At 42.3% G+C, this 21,497-nt stretch overlaps 1 protein-coding gene across 1 annotated transcript; it reads left to right on the top strand.

Moving 5' to 3' along the window:
• Window positions 1-17,568: 17,568 nt before the first annotated feature.
• Window positions 17,569-18,658, top strand: LOC119930850 (COMM domain-containing protein 8-like). The gene is made up of 2 exons (XM_038749563.1): window positions 17,569-18,099; window positions 18,586-18,658. The coding sequence occupies exons 1-2, from the start codon at window positions 17,569-17,571 to the stop codon at window positions 18,613-18,615; spliced, it is 561 nt and encodes a 186-aa protein (XP_038605491.1). The 3' UTR covers window positions 18,616-18,658.
• Window positions 18,659-21,497: the final 2,839 nt, after the last annotated feature.

A 21,497-nucleotide genomic window follows, 5' to 3' on the forward strand; every position in this document is an offset into this window, starting at 1 on the left:
AAAATTGAAGCGACTTGCCCAAGGAGCAGCTGAAGGAGCTGTGTGACTTAGTGGCTAGAGCCCAGGCCTGGGTGTAGGAAGGATCTGGGTTCTAATCCTGGCTCCACCACTTTTTTATGGCATTTATTAAGCACTTACTATGTGCAAAGCACTGTACTAAGAACTGGGGAGGTTACAAGGTGATCAGGTTGTCCCACATGGGGCTCACAGTCTTCATCCCCATTTTACGGATGAGGGAACTGAGGCCCAGAGAAGTTAAGCGACTTGCCCAAAGTCACACAGCCGACACTTGGCAGAGCCGGGATTTGAAGCCCTGAGCTCTGCCTCCAAAGCCCGTGCTCCTTCCACTGAGCCACGCTGCTTCTCACTTGTCCTCTGAATAACCTTGGGCAGGTCATTTAGCATCTCTGTGCCTCAGTTCCCACATCTGTAAAATGGGGATGAAGACAATGAGCCCCAGGTGGGGCATGGACTCTGCCCAATCTAATTAACTTGCATCTACCGGAGCATTCAGTATGGTGCCGCATAGTAAACGCTTAACAAATACTATTAAAGAAATGGGGCAGAGCCCAGATTAGAAGCCAGGTCTTCTGACTCCCAGTCTGGGGCTCTTTCCCCCGGGCTGCATCTGATCCGATCAATCAATCAATCAATCAATCAATCAATCATATTTATTGAGTGCTTACTGTGTGCAGAGCACTGTACTAAGCGCTTGGGAAGTACAAGTTGGCAACATATAGAGACGATCCCTACCCAACAGTGGGCTCACAGTCTAGAAGATGATCTTATATCCGCAAGAAGCAGTGTGGCTCAGTGGAAAGAGCCCGGGGTTGGGAGTCAGAGGTCGTGGGTTCTAATCCCGGGTCTGCCACTTGTCAGCTGGGTGACTTTGGGCAAGTCACTTAACTTCTCTGGGCCTCAATTAGCTCATCTCTAAAATGGGGATGAAGACTGTGAGCCCCACGAGGGACAACCTGATCACCTTGTATAATAATAATGGCATTTATTAAGCGCTTACTATGTGCAAAGCACTGTTCTAAGTGCTGGTGTGCTTACAAGGTGATCAGCCTGTCCCACGAGGGCTCACAGTCTTAATCCCCATCTTACAGATGAGTTAACTGAGGCACAGAGAAGTTAAGTGACTTGCCCAAAGTAACACAGCTGACAGTTGGTGGAGCCGGGATTTGAACCCATGTCCTCTGACTCCAAAGTCCGTGCTCTTTCCACTGAGCCACACTGCTTGTATCTCCCCCAATCCTTCGAAAACTGCTTGGCAAATAATAATAATAATAATAATAATAATAATAATAATAATAATAATAATGATGGCATTTGTTAAGCACTTACTCTGTGCAAAACACTGTTCTAAGTGCTGGGGACGATACAAGGTGATCAGGTTGTCCCACAGGGGGGCTCACAGTCTTAATCCCCATTTCACAGATGAGGTAATTGAGGCACAGAGTAGTGAAGTGATTTGCCCAAAGTCACACAGCTGACACTTGGCGGAGCCAGGATTTGAATCCATGACCTCTGACTCCAAAACCCGGGCTCTTTCCACTGAGCCACACTGCTTGTATCTCCCCCAGCGCTTAGAAAAGTGCTTGGCACATAGTAAGCGCTTAACAAATATCAACATTATTATTATTATTATTACTATCATTATTATTATTATTGTTATTGTTATTATTATTATCATTATTATTACCCAGTGCCTACCATAGTGCTTAGAGCATAGTAAGTACCACCTACTGTGGCTCCTCCTTATCTTTCCAGATGCTTTTCCCAGATCGTGCATGTTGGCCAGGGTGGTGAAGGGGTCTTGGGAAGGGATCTTTCTAGGCTCGATTCTGGGAAACCCACCCATCCAACATGCTTTCGAAGGACCAGAAATCCATGACTTTATGGTCTGCAGGACAGATCAGTCAATCAATCAATCAATCGTATTTATTGAGTGCTTACTGTGTGCACAGCACTGTACTAAGCGCTTGGGAAGTACAAGTTGGCAACACATAGAGACGGTCCCTACCCAACAGTGACAGATGACGACTCTCCCTTCCTCCAGATTAAGACACTTATATTGTACTCTCCCAAGTGCTTGGTACATTGTTCTGTACACAGTAAGCGCTCAGTAAATACCATTTCAGGATTGATAGAGAGTATGCCTTTAATAATAATAATGATGGTATTTGTTAAGTGCTTACTACATGTGAAGCACTGTTCTAAGTGCTGGAGGGATACAAGGTGATCAGGTTGTCCCCCGTGGGGCTCACAGTCTTAATCCCCATTTTACAGATGAGGTCACTGAGGCCCAGAGAAGTGAAGTGGCTTGCCCAATGTCACCCAGCTGACAAGTGGTGGAGCCGGGATTCGAACCCATGATCTCTGACTCCCAAGCCAGGGCTCTTTCCACTGAGCCAGGCTGCTTCTCACAGTGCTATAATAATAATAATTATAATAATGGCATTTATTAAGCACTTACTATGTGCAAAGCACTGTTCTAAGCGCTGGGGAGATTACAAGGTGATCAGGTTGTCCCACGGGGGGCTCACAGTCTTCATCCCCATTTTCCAGATGAGGTAACTGAGGCCCAGGGAAGTTAAGTGACTTGCCCAAAGTCACACAGCTGACAATTGGCAGAGCTGGGATTCTGCGTGGGAGTTCAGAAAATTCCACTGTTGGATAGAAATAACCAAATCCTGCTAATTCTCCTTTCAGAACATGGCTAACATCCAGCCCTTCCTCTCCATCCAAACTGCTACTGCTGTTCTAATCACTAGGGTCCATACAAGAGAATTATAATAATAATAATTTTGGTGTTTGTTAAGCGCTTACTATGTGCAAAGCACTGTTCTGAGCACCGGGGAGAATACAAGGTGATCAGGTTGTCCCATGTGGGGCTCACAATCTTATTTCCCGTTTTACAGATGAAGGAACTGAGGCCCAGAGAAGCAAAGTGACTTGTCCAAGGTCATCATCATCATCAACCGTAGTTATTGAGCGCTTACTATGTGCAGAGCACTGTACTAAGCGCTTGGGAAGTACAAATTGGCAACATATAGAGACAGTCCCTACCCAACAGTGGGCTCACAGTCTAAAAGGGGGAGACAGAGAACAAAACCAAACATACTAACAAAATAAAATAAAAAGAATAGATATGTACAAGTCAAATAAATAAATAGAGTAATAAATATGTACAAACATATATACATATATACAGGTCACCCAGCAGACAAGCGACAGAGGCGGAATTAGAACCCAAATCCAACTGATTTCCGGGCCCGGGGTCTATCCATTCCACCACGCTGCTAAATCCACTGACTAAAGCTGCATTCTGTAAGCAGGTTTTCATTCCTCTGTTAATGATAATAATAATAAATAATAATAATAATAATAATAATAATAATAATAATAATAATAATAACAATAATAATGGGCATTTATTAAGCACTTACTATGTGCAAAGCACTGTTCTATAACAGCTGTCTGTTAAGAGAGGAGATCAAGGCGCCCTATACCCCGGAGATTTTCACATTTGAAATCTGCAGTCCAAAGTGACCTTTCCCTAACACTCTTTCTAATAGACTGAGAAAACAGAGCCACAATAGGCAGGATAAGAAAGGATGAGGAAAGTCATTACCATATAATAACTTTCTGGCATGGCAACGTCTCTCAATAGTATATTAAAGCAATCCATCCAGGTAAGACACAATAAATAGACTCAACGACAGCAGAATCTCTGAGCCTCTTTCTCTTTATTGGCAATTGAAAGGTAAGCTTCCAGAGAAGAAGCTGCTTTGTGTATGTTTGCCTTTTGCTGTAAGGAGTCAGCCATCAGAGATTTATTTTGGAAACCTTTTAAAGCCAAGGGCAGGCAGCTTCTTATATCAAAGGAGCTCAGGTTTCCCATTTAATCACTTTCACCCCCCTCTTCTACCTGTGCTAAATCCGAATCATTTGCATTTAACTTAGCTGTCTGGCTTTAATAATCCCATGCCTGGCTGTGATGCGTATTAGACTAAGATCACACAGCAGGAAGTGGGTGAAAAGGACCAGGAAATTCCCAAGATTAAAAAAGATATAAACACCCAGATTCCACAAAGTCCTGGGTGGAATTGGGTGGGTACCATAGTTCCTTCTGGTTCTAAGAGGAATCTTTCATTTTGAAAAACAATTATTCAAACAATTGCAACCAAGGGCTCTATTTATTTATTTATTTATTTTACTTGCACATATGTATTCTATTTATTTTATTTTGTTAGTATGTTTGGTTTTGTTCTCTGTCTCCCCCTTTTAGACTGTGAGCCCACAATTGCATAGGGACTGTGCATATGTTGCCAACTTGTACTTCCCAAGCACTTAGTACAGTGCTCTGCACACAGTAAGCGCTCAATAAATACGATTGATTGCTTGATTGATTGATTGAGAATGGTTTGGAAAGAGCCCGGGCTTGGGAGTCGGAGGACGTGGGTTCTAATCCCGGCTCCGCCACTTGTACGCTATGTGACCTTGGGCAAGCCGCTTCACTTCTCATGGCCTCAGTTACTTCATCTGTAAAATGGGGGTTAAAATGGTGAGCCCCACGTTGGACAACCTGATGGCCTTGTATTTATCCCAGCGTTTAGAACAGTGATTGCCACATAGTAGGCACTTAAATAGCATAATCGTTATTATTATTATTATTTTCCTCTTCAATAAAATTGCTGTTCTTCATTTGCTTTGCAGTTCCATTTCCTGTGAGATCAGCATGACTTCATGGAGAGATCCTAGTCCAAGGTTGCTGAATTGTACTTGCCAAGCACTTAGTACAGTGTTCTGCACATAGTAAGCACTCAATAAATACTATTGAATGAATGAATGGAGAATAGTCAACAGATGTAAAAAGTCACTTTCCCTTCCTGCTCCCTCCCTTTATTTATGGTATTTCACTCATTCATTCAATTGCATTTATTGAGCATTTACTATGTGCAAAGCACTATACTAAGCGCTCGGGATTGTACAATAGAGCAATAAACAGACACATTCCTTGCCCACCACGAGCATACAATCTAGAAGGAGAGATAGACATTGATATAAATAAATAAATATATTACAGACATGTTTATAGCTGCTGTGAATTTGTGAAGTGCTTATTATGTGCCAGGCACTCTGCTACACACTGAGGTAGACACAAGATATAATCGGGGTTGGACACAGTCCCTGTCCCTCATGAGGCTCACAGTCTTAATCCCCATTTTACAGATGAGGTAACTGACACCCAGAGCAGTAAAGTGATTTATCATGATTATCATTATTATCATTATGGAGTTTGTTAAGCACTTACTATGTGCCGAGCACTGTTCTAAGCTCTGGGGTAGATACAAGGTAATCAGGTTGTCCCTGTAGGGCTCCCGGTCTTAATCCCCATTTTACAGATGAGGTAACTGAGGCACAGAGAAGTGAAGTGATTTGACCAAGGTCACACAGCAAACAAGTGGCAGAAAAATAGAACCCATTTCCTCTGACTCCCAAGCTCGTGTTCGACTAATTCCATTCTATGTAGGGTGAGCATCTGCCTACTATTTATGATGAAGCAGCGTGGCTCAGTGAAAAGAGCCTGGGCTTTGGAGCTAAAGTTCATGGATTCAAATCCCAGCTCCTCCAATTGTAAGCTGTGTGACTTTGGGCATGTCACTTAACTTCTCTGTGCCTCAGTTCCCTCATCTACAAAATGGGGATTAAGACTGTGAGCCCCCCATGGGACAACCTAATCACCTTGTAACCTCCCCAGCACTTAGAACAGTGCTTTGCACAGAGTAAGTGCTTAATAAATGCCATTATTATTATTATGATTATTTATTATTATTATTATTTTATTATTATTATTATTATTAATATAAAGAACAGGTGTTCTGTGACTGCTTTAATCCTTGAAGAAGGAGAGGGTGGCTTCTATCCTTAGCTAATTTGAGGGTCTTCCTCCCTCTCGCATCACACTTGTACTCTGATCTGTCCCCTTTAAGCACTTGATATTCCCCCCCTGCTCAGCCCCACAGCACTTAGGTCTGTTTCCCTCATTTAAATTAATACCTGTCTCTATCTAGACTGTAAGCTAGCTGTTGGCAGGGAAAATGTCTAACAACTCTGTCTACCTGTTTTGTTTTGTTGTCCATCTCCCCCTTCTAGACCGTGAGCCCATTTTTGGGTAGGGACCATCTCTATCTGCTGCTGAATTCTACTTTCCAAGTGTTTAGTCCAGTACTCTGCATACAGTAAGTGCTCAATAAATACGACTGACTGACTGAATGAATGAATGAACTCTGCTATGTTGTTCTCTCCCAAGTGCTTCTCTTCCTCCTCGTCCCCATCCTCCTCTTCCTCCTTCTCTTCTTTCTCTGCTTCTTCATTTCTCTTCTCTTCCTCCTTGTCTCCCATCCTCCTCTTCCTCCTTCCTCCTCCTCTTCTTCATTTCCTTTCTCTTCCTCCTTGTCCTCTTCCCCATGTCTCCCCCTCCTCTTCCTCCGCATTCCCCTTCTCCCATTCCTCCTCCTCTCTCTCCCCACTTTTCTCATTCTCATCATCCCTCCTCTTCCTCATCCTTCTCCTCTTCATTCTCCTCCTCCTCATCCCATTCTTGTCCCCCAACTCCTCCTCCTCCTCTCCCCCTCCTCCTTTCCCTCCTCATCCTTCTCTCCATTTCTCCTTCCTCAACTTCTTCTTTCTCCTGCTCCTCCCTTTCCTCCTTCCCTGCCCCTTCTATCTTTTATTTTTTAATGGTCTTTCATAAAGTGCTTACCACATACCAGGCACTGTACTAAGCACTGGGGTAGATACACTCTAAACAGGTCAGACAAAGTCCATGTCCCCCATGGGGCTCATGATATTAATCCCCACTGTACAGATGAGGGAACCGAGGCACTGAGAGGTTAAGTGACTTGCCCAAGGTCACTCCTCTTGTTTTCCTCCTCTTGGCTCCCTCTTTTTCATCCTCCTCCCCATCTTCATTCTTCACTTTGTCAACAGCACGTCTTGAATGTCAATGTCTTGAGCTCAGAAGGGAATTGTCCGAATTGCAGTGTGGCTTGTCAGGACTGGAAACTCCTCGAAGGATTTCTCGACCTGTGAACTCCCAACAGTGGTTTGGAGTGAATATAGGATAGGAGTGAATAGCACAGTTTTGTATTCATTGGATGAAGTCTTCCAGTGATTCATAAAATGAGCAAATACATCTTTATGTTTCTCTCATTTGAATATAAATACCATATCCTATCGATCAGTGATAGGATTCAATGATTCTTTTTTCAGCACTGCTTATGATAACACTTTGTTTCCAACTCCTTAAGGAATTTAAGGAGCACATTAACAAAACTTATCTTTCTCAATAATGAATAACTGAAGAATTAAAAAGAAGTTGGGATTGTTGGGGCACGACGATTGGCTTTTGCATGGCGATGTCAAACATCGATTCAAAGCTCCCCCTTACTGCTGTGTCACCCTGGGCATGTCACCTCCCTTCTCTGGGCCTCAGTTTCCTCATCTATAAAATGGGGATTCATTACCCGCTAACCCTCCTACTTTGACCATGAACCCACTATGGGAAAGGGATAATGTCCAACCTGATAATGCTGAATCTACCCTCCTACTTAATACATAATAAAACAATCAATCGTATTTATTGAGCGCTTACTGTGTGCAGAACACTGTACTAAGCGCTTGGGAAGTACAAGTTGGCAACATATAGAGACAGTCCCTACCCAACAGTGGGCTCACAGTCTAGAAGGGAGAGACAGAGAACAAAACAAAACATATTAACAAAATAAAATAAACACTTAACAGCTATGATAATTCTTATTCTTAGCTTTTTGGTAATGCTCATTAAGCACTTACCATGTGTTAAGGCCTGTTCTAAGCGCTGGGGTAGAGACAAATTCATCAAGTCGAACACAGACCCGTCCCACATGGGGCTCCCAGTTTAAGTGGGAGGGAGAAAAGGTATTGAGCCTCCATTTTCCTGTTGAGGAAACTGAGGCACAGAGAAGTGAAGTGACTTGCCCAAGGTCACACAGCAGACAGGTGGCAGAGCCAGGGTTAGAAAAATAATGGTATTTGTTTAGTGCTTGCTCTGTGCCAGGCACTGTACTAAGTGCTGGGTTGGATACAAGTAAATCTGGTTCATTCATTCATTGGATCGGATTTATTCCTTCATTCATTCATTCAATCGTATTTATTGAGCGCTTACTGCATGCAGAGCAGTGTACTAAGAACTTGGACGTATACAAGCAAATTGAGTTGGACACAGTCCCTGTCCCATGTGGGGCTCACGGTCTCAATCCCCATTTTACAGATGAGGGAACTGAGGCACAAAGAAGGGAAGCAACTTGCCCAAGGTCACACAACAGACAAGTGGCGGAGTCAGAATTAGAATCCATGACCTTCTGACTCCCTGGCTCTCCGGCTCTTTCTGTTAGCCCATGCTGCTTCTCCATAAGACCACTTTGCTATGTGTTAAGCACTGTTCTAAGCTCTGGGGTAGATACAGGTTAATCTGATCAGACCCTGTGCCTGTCTTTAATAATAATAATAATAATAATAATAATAATAATAATAATAATAATAATAATAATAATAATAATGTGTGATATCTGTTAAGCATCTTTTTAGATGCCAGGCACTGTACTAGTCAGTCAGTTAATTGCATTTATTAATAATAATAATAATGATGGCATTTGTTAAGCACTTACTATGTGCAAAGCACTGTTCTAAGTGCTTGGGGGATACAAAGTGATCAGGTTGTCCCAAGGGGGCTCACAGTCTTCATCCCCATTTTACAGATGAGGTAACTGAGGCTCAGAGGAGGTAAGTGACATGCTCAAGGTCACACAGCAGACATGTGGTGAAGTCGGAATTCGAACCCATGACCTCCGACTCCAAAGCCCGTGGTCTTTCCACTGAGCCATGCTGCTTCTCAGCATATTGAGTGCTTACTGTGCAGAGCACTGTACTAAGCGCTGGGGAGATACAATAGAATGATGAAAATCACCAAGCATCTAACCAAGCACAATAATGCAACATACAATATAATATATTGTACAATATATTAGTACAAAATATTGGGAGAGCACAATGTAATAGACATATTCCCTGCCCACACCAATCTAACAGTCTAGAAAAGCAGCGTGGCTCAGTGGAAAGAGCCCGAGCTTGGGAGTCAGAGGTCATGGGTTCAAATCCCGACTCCGCCAATTGTCAGCTGTGTGACATTGGGCAAGTGAATTCACTTCTCTGGGCTTCAGTTCCTTCATCTGGAAAATGGGGATGAAGACTGTGAGCCTCCCGTGGGACAACCTGATCACCTTGTAACCTCCCCAGTGCTTAGAACAGGGCTTTGCACACAGTAAGCGCTTAACAAATACCAACATTATTATTAGAGGGAGAGACAGAAATTAATATGAGTATATGTTTGTACAGACTTATTACTCTTAATTTTACTTGTACACATTTACTATTCTATTTATTTTATTTTGTTAATATATTTTGTTTTGTTGTCTGTCTTCCCCTTCTAGACTGTGAGCCCGTTGTTGGGTAGGGACCGTCTCTATATATTGCCAACTTGTACTTCCCAAGCGCTTAGTACAGTGCTCTGCACACAGTAAGCGCTCAATAAATACGATTGAATGAATGAATGAATGAATGAATGAATGAATAAAGAAATGATAGCTAGGGACATAAGTGGTGTGGGGCTGGGAGGGGGGATTAATAATAATAACAATAGTAATAACAATAATAATATATTTGTTAAGCGCTTAATTATGTGCCAATCATTCTTTCAATCGTATTTGTTGAGCGCTTATTGTGTGCAGAGCACTGTACTAAGTGTACTGTGCCAGGCACTGTACTAAGCACTGAGGCACTGTACTAATTGCTGAAGAAAAGGAGCAAGTTAGGATGACGAAGAAGGATGTGGGAGAAGAGAAAAAGAGGGCTTAGAGAAACATCAGAGCTGTGAGGCTCGCAATCTAAAAAGGATGAAGTACAGCCACTCAATCCCCATTTTACTGTTTGAAGTAACCCGAAGCCCAGAGAAGTGAAGTGACTTACCCAAGGTCACACAGCAGACACGTGGTGAAGACAGGATTAGAACCCAGATCCTTCTGAATCTCAGGCCTGGGCTCCTGGTACGTGCCCACTGCTTCAAATCCCGGCTCCGCCACTTGTCAGCTGTGTGACTTTGGGCAAGTCACTTCACTTCTCTGAGCCTCAGTTCCCTCATCTGTAAAATGGGGATTTGGAGTGTGAGCCCCATGTGGGATAACCTGATCACCTTGTAAACTCCCCAGCGCTTAGAACAGTGCTTTGCACATAGTAAGCACTTAATAAATGCTATTATTATTATTACTATTATTATTATTATTATTATCATTATCATTATCATTATTCTCCCAGGGTCTGACAGAAAGTCAGTGCTCTCCTTTCCTTCCGACACATGTGAGCGATTGGGTCAAGTTTAAAGTAGCAAAGGAATGAAGCATTCCCCAAAACCTTTCTTTTTTACTTCCTTTTCTCCCAATGGCATTTTATTAAGCGCTTACTATGTGCAAAGCACCTGTTCTAAGCGCTGGGAAGGTTACAAGGTGATCAGGTGGCCTTCATCCCCATTTTACGGATGAGGGAACTGAGGCACAGAGAAGTGAAGTGACTTGCCCAGAGTCACCCAGCTAACAATCGGCAGGGCCGGGATTTGAACCCATGACCTCTGACTCCGAAGCCTGGGCTCTTTCCACTGAGCCACACTTTATTCATTTGTGCGCTATAGATTTTTACTAAATGTTATTGTGGAGGAGTATGAAATATGGATTAGCGGTTGCATTTTCTGCTTTTGATGTGTTATCTAATGATGTATGTGCTGTTATATATTTTACATCAAAAAGACATCTGCTCCAAACCCTGTCTGACACATCAAATGATTTCTCATTAAGAATAATCTGAATAATGGAATGCAGTATTGACTCTTGGGCAATTAATATGCCTTTCCCAACTGTTGCTTTCACTCCACCTTATTTGCCCTGTGACCTTTCCACAATAGGTTGATGAAGATTAAAAAACCAATTCAGGTTAGAATTCAGGTTAAGAAACAACCCAGATGTACATTGAATGCATGTTTACATTTTTGAAGAAGTATTTTTAGATACCCAAATTTCGGGGAGATCTTTTATTCCTGCAAAGTAATGATTTGATATCTGATTCTATAGCCCTCATGCCCTTTAATATAATAATGATGGCATTTATTTTATTTTGTTAGTATGTTTGGTTTTGTTCTCTGTCTCCCCCTTTTAGACTGTGAGCCCACTGTTGGGTAGGGACTGTCTCTGTATGTTGCCAATTTGTACTTCCCAAGCGCTTAGTACAGTGCTCTGCACATAGTAAGCACTCAATAAATACGATTGATGATGATGATGATGATGATTTATTAAGCACTTACTATGTACAAAGCACTGTTCTAAGCGCTGGGGAGGTTCCAAGGTGATCAGGTTGTCCCACGGGGGGCTCACAGTCTTAATCCCCATTTTAGATATGAGGGAACTGAGGAACAGAGAATAATAATAATGGCATTTATTAAGCGCTTACTATGTGCAGAGCACTGTTCTAAGCGCTGGGGAGGTTCCAAGGTGATCAGGTTGTCCCACGGGGGGCTTACAGTCTTAATCCCCATTTTAGATATGAGGGAACTGAGGAACAGAGAATAATAATAATGGCATTTATTAAGCGCTTACCATGTGCAGAGCACTGTTCTAAGCGCTGGGGAGGTTCCTAGGTGATCAGGTTGTCCCACGGGGGGCTCACAGTCTTAATCTCCATTTTAGATATGAGGGAACTGAGGAACAGAGAATAATAATAATGGCATTTATTAAGCGCTTACTATGTGCAGAGCACTGTTCTAAGCGCTGGGGAGGTTCCTAGGTGATCAGGTTGTCCCACGGGGGGCTCACAGTCTTAATCCCCATTTTAGATATGAGGGAACTGAGGCACAGACAATAATAATGATGGCATTTATTAAGCGCTTACTATGTGCAGAGCACTATTCTAAGCGCTGGGGAGGTTACAAGGCAATCAGGTTGTCGCACAGGGGGCTCACAGGCTTAATCCCCATTTTACAGATGAGGGAACTGAGGCACAGAGAAGTGAAGTGACTTGCCCAAGTCACAGCTGACAATTGGCAGAGCTGGGATTTGAACCTGTGACCTCTGACGCCAAAGCCCGTGCTCTGTCCACGGAACCACGCTGCTTCTCCTGATAATATCTGATTTAATATTTAATATCTGATTATATAACCCTCAGCCCCACAGTACTTTTGTACATATCAGTAATTTATTTACTTATTTCAATGTCTGTCTCTCCCTCCAGGCTGTTAGTTCCTTCTGTTGTACTGTACTCACCCAAGAGCTTAGTACACTGCACATAGTATGCGTTCAATGAGAAGCAGCGTGGCTCAGTGGAAAGAGCCCGGGCTTTGGAGTCAGAGGTCATGGGTTCAAACCCGGGCTCCATCAGCTGTGTGACGTTGGACAAGTCACTTAACTTCTCTGTGCCTCAGTTACCCCATCTGGAAAATGGGGATGAAGAGTGTGAGCCCCCCATGGGACAACCTGATCACCTTGGAACCTCCCCAGCGCTTAGAACAGTGTTTTGCACATAGTAAGTGCTTAATAAATGCCATCTTTATTATCAACCCCCTGGGACAACCTGATCACCTTGTAACCTCCAGAGTGCTTAGAACAGTGCTTTGCGCTTAATAAATGCCATTATTATTATTATTATTATTATTCAATAAATACCATTGATTTGTAAAGGTACCTAGCACCAGGATCAATCCTCACCAGCGGGCTTTCATGGTATTTCAATCAACCAATCAATCAATCAATCGTATTTATTGAGCGCTTACTGTATGCAGAGCACTGTACTAAGCGCTTGGGAAGTACAGGTTGGCAACATATAGAGACAGTCCCTACCATACAGTGGGCTCACAGCCTAAATCCACTTACTATATGCCAGGCACTGTACTAAGCGCCAGGGTGGTTACCATTCATCAGGTTGGACTTAGTCCCTGTCCAACCCCGGTGCTTAGTACAGTGCCTGACACATACTAAAAGCTTCACAAGTACCTCGATAATTTTTATTATGTTCCACTTGGGGCTAACAGTCTTAATCCCTATTTTCTGGAAGAGGAAACTGAGGAACGGAGAAGTGAAGAGAACTGCCCAAGGTCACACGGCAGGCAAGCGGGAGAGACAAGATTTGAATTAGAGAAGCCGCGTGGCTCAGTGGAAAGAGCCCGGGCTTGGGAGTCAGAGGTCATGGGTTCAAATCCCGGCTCCGCCACTTGTCAGCTGGGTGACTTTGGGCAAGTAGCTTCACTTCTCTGGGCCTCAGTTCCCTCATCTGTGAAATGGGGATTAAGACTGTGAGTCTCCCGTGGGACAACCTGATCACCTTGTATCCCCTCAGCACTTAGAACAGTGCTTTGCACATAGTAAGCGCTTAATAAATGCTGTTATTGTTATTATTGTTATTGTTATTATTATTAACCCCAGACCTCTGATTCCCAGGCCCAGGCTCTTCCCACTGGGCTACCCTGCTTCTGGCTTTTGGCATCTTCTAGAGATTGCACGGCTATTAAAAAATCAATTAGAATTTCCCTCCGATGTCTCATTGCTGCGGTTTCCTTCCCACACATTTCTCCGTAAAGTTTTGGAGAATCCGATAGTTGGGAGTTTCAGATGAATCCTCCCGGCTGTTGATGACCTCAAGTGATAATCACGCACAATATTTAATGCGCATAATTTCTGAATTTTCCCATCCATTATCTTTACTTTTCCTGCATTGCAATTGGCTTTATATGCAGGAGGCTATAAACGCTGACAGTGACCTGAGGCATAATGGATTTTCGAAGGGGAGAGGAAAATACTAATAGCAAATAAAATGCCTTAATCAACACAGAGGGGAGAAAATGATAAGGGAATTTCACATAGGAACATTTTTTCAATAGATTGGAAAGGAACAGGTCTATCAGTTCATTCATTCAATGGTATTTTTTGAGCACTGTGTGTTTAGCACTGTACTGAGCGCTTGGGAGAGTGCAATACAACAGTAAATAGACACATTCCCTGCCTATCGGGTCTAGTGGACTCTCCCAAGTGCTCAGTACAGTAGACTGGAAGCTCCTTGAGGGGAGGGGCTCTCTGATTGCCTAGTAGATAATAATAATAATAATATTTATTTATTTATTTTACTTGTACATATCTATTCCATTTATTTTATTTTGTTAATATGTTCGGTTTTGTTCTCTGTCTCCCCCTTCTAGACTGTGAGCCCACTGTTGGGTAGGGACTACCTCTATATGTTGCCAACTTGAACTTCCCAAGCGCTTAGTATAGTGCTCTGCACACAGTAAGCACTCAATAAATACGATTGATTGATTGATTGATTGATTGATAATAATAATTGTGGTATTTGTTAAGCGCTTACTATACTCCAGGCACTGCACCAAACGCTGGAGTGGATCCAAGCGAATGGGGTTGGATGCAGTCCCCGTCCCACATGGGGCTCACAGCCCCAATTCACAGATGAGGGAACTGAGGCCCAGAGAAGTCAAGTGACTTGTCCAAGGTCACATGGAAGATAAGTGGCGGAGCCAGGATTAGAACTCACGACCTTCTAACTCCCAGGCCCGGGCTCTAACCAGTAAGTTGTGCTACTTCTCTAAGAAGGTAGTCATCCATTAAGAAAGAATCGCACTAATTGTGGCATCTGTTAAATGCTTATTATTCATTCAATCGTATTTATTGAGCTCATACTGCGGGCATAATAATAATAATAATAATAATAATAATAATGGCATTTACTAAGCACTTACTATGTGCAAAGCACTGTACTAAGCGCTGGGGAGTTTACAAGGTGATCAGGTTGACCCACGTGCGGCTCACGGCCTTAATCCCCATTTTGCAGATGAGGTAACTGAGGCCCAGAGAAGTGAAGTGACTTGCCCAAAGTCACACAGCTGACAAGTGGTGGAGCCGGGATTTGAACTCATGACCTCTGACACCAAAGCCCATGCTCTTTCCACTGAGCCACGCTGCTTCCTGACACTGTACTAAGTGCTTGATGTGCCCAGGACTGCTATAAGCCCTGCGGAACATATGATAAAATCAGGCCAGACCCACTCTCCACCCCACAAAGGACTCACCATAAGGGAGGATGAAAAATGGGTATTTTATCCTCATTTCACAGATGAAGAAACTGAGGCATAGAGAAATTAAATAACTTGCAGAAGGTCGCAAGGCAGGCTCCTGGTTAGATCACAGGACCCATATTAACAATAAACCAATAAATTGTACTTAGTGAAAATTGAAAATTGGAAATAATAATAATAATAATGATGGCATTTGTTGAGCGCTTACTATGTATAAAGCACTGTTCTAAGCGCTGGGGAGGAGACAAGGTGATCATGTTGTCCCGCGTGGGGCTCACAGTCTTCATCCCCATTTTACAGATGAGGTAACCGAGGCACAGAGAAGCTAAGTGACTTGCCCAAAGTCACACAGCTGACAAGTGGCAGAGTCAGGATTAGAACCCATGACCTCTGACTCCCAAGGCCGGGCTCTTTCCACTGAGCCACGCTGCTTCCCTATGTGTTAGAAGCAGCATCGCATAATGGATAGTGCACTGGCCTGGGTGTCAGAAGGTCATGGATTCTAATCCCACCTTTGCCCCTTGTCTGCTGTGTGACCTTTAGCAAGTCACTTCACCTCTCTGGGCCTCAGTTCCCTCATCTGTAAAATGGGGATGGAGACTGAGCCCACTTTTGAGTAGGGTCCGTCTCTATATGTTGTCGACTTGTACTTCCCAAGCGCTTAGTCCAGTGCTCTGCACACAGTAAGCGCTCAATAAATACGATTGAATGAATGAATGACAGGGACTGCATCCAACCCGATTTGCATGTACTCATTCATTATTCATTCAATTGTATTTATTGAGCGCTTACTGTGTGCAGAGCACTGTACTAAGCGCTTGGGAAGTACAAGTCGGCAACATATAGAGACGGTCCCTACCCAACAATGGGTTCACAGTCTAGCAGGGGGAGACAGACAACAAAACAAAACATGTAGACAGGTGTCAAAATCGTTAGAATAAATAGAATTATAACTATATGCACATCATTAACAAAATCCACCCCAGCGCTTAGTATAGTGCCTGACACAAAGTAAGCACTTAAGAAACACCATTATTATTATTCATTCATTCATTCATTCATTCATTCATTCATTCAATCGTATTTATTGAGCACTTACTGTGTGCAGAGCACTGTACTAAGCACTTGGGAAGCACAAGTTGGCAACATATTATTGAGAGATGAATATCACAAGGTGGGAAGTGTATTGGAACCACAAATTATCCACTAGCAATATTCTAGGGAAAATTGTGAATAGCATGAAGAAGTCAGGGAACACCACTGAAACATAGGAATTAGAGCATTTAATATGGCTGTTTTACCTAAATAATCTTATTTTTTTTCTCAAGTTTTGTCTTTCACCTGAAGGTCAAAGGTTTAAATTTATGCCCTCATCTCTCCTTTCAGTTTTCGGTCCACCCCTAATTGAAACTTGACACATAGACCCATTAGCTGAATTTATTATTTTTCCATGGTTCATTAACAATGCTCTTTACCATCCTGCTACGATAATGTTCACCATAAAATGGCTTCCAATGTGATGTGGCTTCCACTGGAATGTGATGGATCATATCAAAGGTAACAGGAAATTCAGAAGATAATATTCTACATGCTGAAACGGAGGTGGTGGATAGATAGATAGGTAGATAGATAGATAGATAGATAGATAGATAGATAGATAGAAAGATAGATAGATAGATAGATACATACATACATACATACATAGATACATAGATAGATACATAGATAGATACATAGATACATAGATAGATACATAGATACATAGATAGATAGAGATAGATACAGAGATACATAGACAGATATAGATAGATGATAGATAGATAGATAGATAGATCGATCATCATCATCAATCGTATTTATTGAGCGCTTACTATGTGCAGAGCACTGTACTAAGCGCTTGAGCGCTTGAGATAGATAGATAGAGATCTATATAGATTAGATAGATAGATAGATATAGATATAGATATCTAGATATAGATAGATATAGATATATATGTGTGTATATATAAGTGTGTATATATATATATACAGAGAGATACATACATATATATATATAACCTATCTTTATATCTATCTATCTACCTATTTATCTATCTATCTATCTATATCTATACAGATATTTCTATATATCTACCTATATCTAGCTATCTAGCTATCTAGCTATATCTATACAGATATATCTATCTACCTATATCTATCATCTATCGATCTATCGATCGATCTATCTATCTATCTATCTATCTATCCACCACCAGGAATTGTTTAAATCAATTTCCATTGAAGGCAGTTGAAGCTGATTATCTACATTACTAAAATAAAATGCCAACTGCCCGCCGGCCTCGGAGATGGAGGCGGCAGAGGGGGCGTCGCTATGGCGACTCCAAAAGATCCCGGCCGAGCTCGGCGCTCAGCTCCTGCACAGGGCAGTGGATAGCCTCTGTGGTCGCGCCGCCCCCCAGGATCAAAATGGAGACCAACTTTGGGATCCAGCCGAGTGGGAAGCCATGCGGGAAGACATCGCCGTATTTTTCAAAACCACCGTGGGTCACGATCGGCCCGACGAAGAGGCCCTGCAGCAGTTGGGCCAGCTGAGCCCCGGGCTTCAGGAAACTGTTATGCAGTGTTTGAAAGGCAGGAAAGAAGAGATCAGGCAGGCCCTGCTAGGGGAGGTCACTGCAATCTCCTCGGCCCAGCTGCAGGACTTTGACTGGCAACTAAAGCTCGCCCTCTCCAGTGATAAGCTTGCCACACTGCAGATGCCACTTCTGAATCTCGACCTCGATGTGCGAGAAAATGGCGAAGTGAAACCATATTCCATTGAGATGAGCAAAGACGAGCTTCAGAAGCTCATCAGTGCCCTGGAGGCCGCCAACAAGGTATTAGTTCTCTCCTAGCTTGTAGTCAAGTCCCAGTGAACTCAAGGCAAGTTGGTTTCCTCCTTTTTCCCTTATGCCACCTCAAGCTCAATCGAGTAGTATTAATTGATTGTTTCCTCCCCCTTCCTGCCTCACCGTCCCAGGTCCTCCAAACTCAAACCGAGCAGCTAGTAGGCCCCAGGAATTAGGGGCAACCTCTCACTTCTCCCCTCTCCCCCTCGTCCCCTCTTCTTCTTGGTGGCCGTTTTTCACTAGCCCTGGGAGAGGGGTTGAGAGGTACCTCTTGATCAGTTGGCCAAATTTGCTGACCGCCTTTTGTGTCCGCGACACCGGGCTGGGCGTTTGGGAGAGTTAGAAGCACGATTCTCAGCCTTCAAGGAGCTTGCAATCTGCTGCTGTCTACTAAACAGTTTAACTTGAGCAACGACTGTGCCTTGACTGAGTGCCTACTGTAGTCCAGAAACAAACCACGTGTTTTTGCTGCAGGATTTAAAACAAAAACGTCCCAGAGTCTGAGTAGGAAGCTTTTTGACCAGAGGATGGTGCCGTGGTACCGGAGGAAAACCTGATCACACCTCTGGCTTCAAGGCCCTGCTGAGAGCTCACCTCCTCCAGGAGGCCTTCCCAGACTGAGCCCCTTCCTTCCTCTCCCCCTCGTCCCCCTCTCCATCCCCCCATCTTACCTCCTTCCCTTCCCCATAGCACCTGTATATGTGTATATATGGTTGTACATATTTATTACTCTATTTATTTATTTATTTATTTATTTATTTTGCTTGTACATTTCTATCCTATTTTATTTTGTTGGTATGTTTGGTTCTGTTCTCTGTCTCCCCCTTTTAGACTGTGAGCCCACTGTTGGGTAGGGACTGTCTCTATGTGTTGCCAATTTGTACTTCCCAAGCGCTTAGTACAGTGCTCTGCACATAGTAAGTGCTCAATAAATACGATTGATTGATTGATTGATATAGATAGATAGATAGATAGATAGATAGATAGATAGATAGATAGATAGATAGATAGATATAGATAGATAGATATAGGTAGATAGATAGATAGATAGATAGACGGATGGATGGATGGATGGATAGATAGATGGATAGATGGATGGATGGATGGATAGATAGATAGATAGATAGATAGATAGATAGATAGATAGATAGATAGATAGATAGATAGATAGATCTGGATATAGATAGATATAGATAGATAGATAGATAGATAAAGATATAAACAGACATATATATAGAGAGATATATATAGATTTCTTTATCTATCTAGATATATCTATATCTAGATATCTATCTAGATATATCTATATATAGATATAGATATATCTAGATATGTCTATATCTATATCTATATCTTTATCTATATCTGTATAAATCTATAGCTATATCATCTATCTATCTATCTCTATCTATCTCTATCAATCTAGCTATCTCTATCTATCAATCTATCTATCTATTCATCTATCTATCTATGTATATACATATACATATATATATATATGCATATATACATATATATACATATATACATATATCTGTTGAGAGTCTATATATATATGTATATATATATATATATATTTCCACTGAAGGCAGTTGAAGCTGATTCTCTACATTACTAAAATAAAATGCCAACTGACTTCTCCATCTCTGGTTCAAATTGTCAATGACATGGTCCTGAATGGTTTTTCAGTTCTCATGTGATTTTTTTTTGTGTTATTAAGTTGCCTTGGACCATACAGAGATGAAGAATGCTTTATTAATACTCACTTTTAAAAATGACATTTTTGGAGTGCTTATTTTAGTAGGTTATCAACTCCGACTGTTAACAAAATCTGACACCCTTCTGTGTGTCTTTATCCAGCCTATCTTTATCCAACCTACTTTAGAAAGATACATTTAATGCAAAACTCGAAAACCATGAAAGTGACACCAAAAACAGCGTGATCTAGTGGGTGGACCACTGGCCTGGACGTCAGAAGGACCTGGGTTCTAGTCCCGCTCTGCCACTTGTCTGATTTATTTGTACATATTTATTTTATTTGTACATATTTATTCCATTTATTTTATTTTGTTAATATGTTTTATTTTGTTCTCTGTCTCCCCCTTCTAGACTGTGAGCCCACTGTTGGGTAGGGACCGTCTCTATATGTTGCCAATTTGTACTTCCCAAGCGCTTAGTACAGTGCTCTGCACACAGCAAGTGCTCAATAAATACGATTGATTGATTGAATGAATGAATGAATGAACGCTGTGAGACCTTGGGAAAGTCACTTAACTTCTCTATGCCTCAGTTACCTCATCTGTAAAATGGGGATTAAGACTGGGAGCCTAATGTTGGCAGGGATTGTGGCCAACCTGATTACCTTGTGTCTAACCCACCGCTTAGTACGGTGCGTGGCACATAGTAAGTGCTTACCTAATACCACAATCATTATTATTATTACTAGTAATAGTATTATTATTACTATACCTGAGGTGCCTCCTTTTTAAATTGTGCCATGGGGATTCAGTCCCATCAATTTATCGATCGATCATTAATTGGTATTTATTGAGAACTTACATTGTGCCAAGTACTGTACTAATTGCTTGGGAGAGTACAGTCTAATAACAATAATAATAATGATGATGGCATTTATTAAGCGCTTATTATGTGCAAAGCACTGTTCTAATAGGTTTACTGTAGGAAAGCAGTGGGCACAGTGGAAAGAGCCTGGGCTTGGGAGTCAGAGGTCTTGGGTTCTAATTCCGGCTCCGTCACTTGTCAGCTGTGTGACCTTGGGCAAGTCGCTTAACTTCTCTGTGCCTCAGTTCCCTCATCTGTAAAATGGAGATGGTGAGCCTCCACATTGGACAACCTGATGACCTTGTATCTCCCCCAGTGCTTAGAACAGTGCTTTGCACATCGTAAGCGCTTACCAAATGCCATCATTATTATTATTATTCCTTGCCAGCAAGAAAGCAGTATTGCATAGCGGAGAGAGCCCGGGCCTGGAGTCAGAAGGTCATGGGTTCTAATCCCGACTCCACCACTTGGCTGCTGTGTGACCTTGGGCCAGTTGCTTCACTTCTCTGGGCCTCAGTTACCTCATCTGGAAAATGGGGGTTGCGACTGAGAGCCCCACGTGGGACAGGGACCGGGTCCGACGTGATTAACGTCTATCTACCCCAGTGCTTAGAACAGTGTTTGTCACACAGTAAGCGCTTACAGAGTACCATAATTATTAAGACATTCACAGTCTAGATTACTTTCTATGCTTCTCATGCTAAACAAAGGATTTTGCTTCACAGTGAACAGTTGATCAGTATCATTATCATTCCTATTATGAGTATCATTATTATCGCTATTGTTACTGTCATAAATATAATGGACTATTATCATTCATTCAT

This window comes from Tachyglossus aculeatus, chromosome 7, assembly GCF_015852505.1.
Source record: "Tachyglossus aculeatus isolate mTacAcu1 chromosome 7, mTacAcu1.pri, whole genome shotgun sequence".
NCBI classification, from domain to species: domain Eukaryota; kingdom Metazoa; phylum Chordata; class Mammalia; order Monotremata; family Tachyglossidae; genus Tachyglossus; species Tachyglossus aculeatus.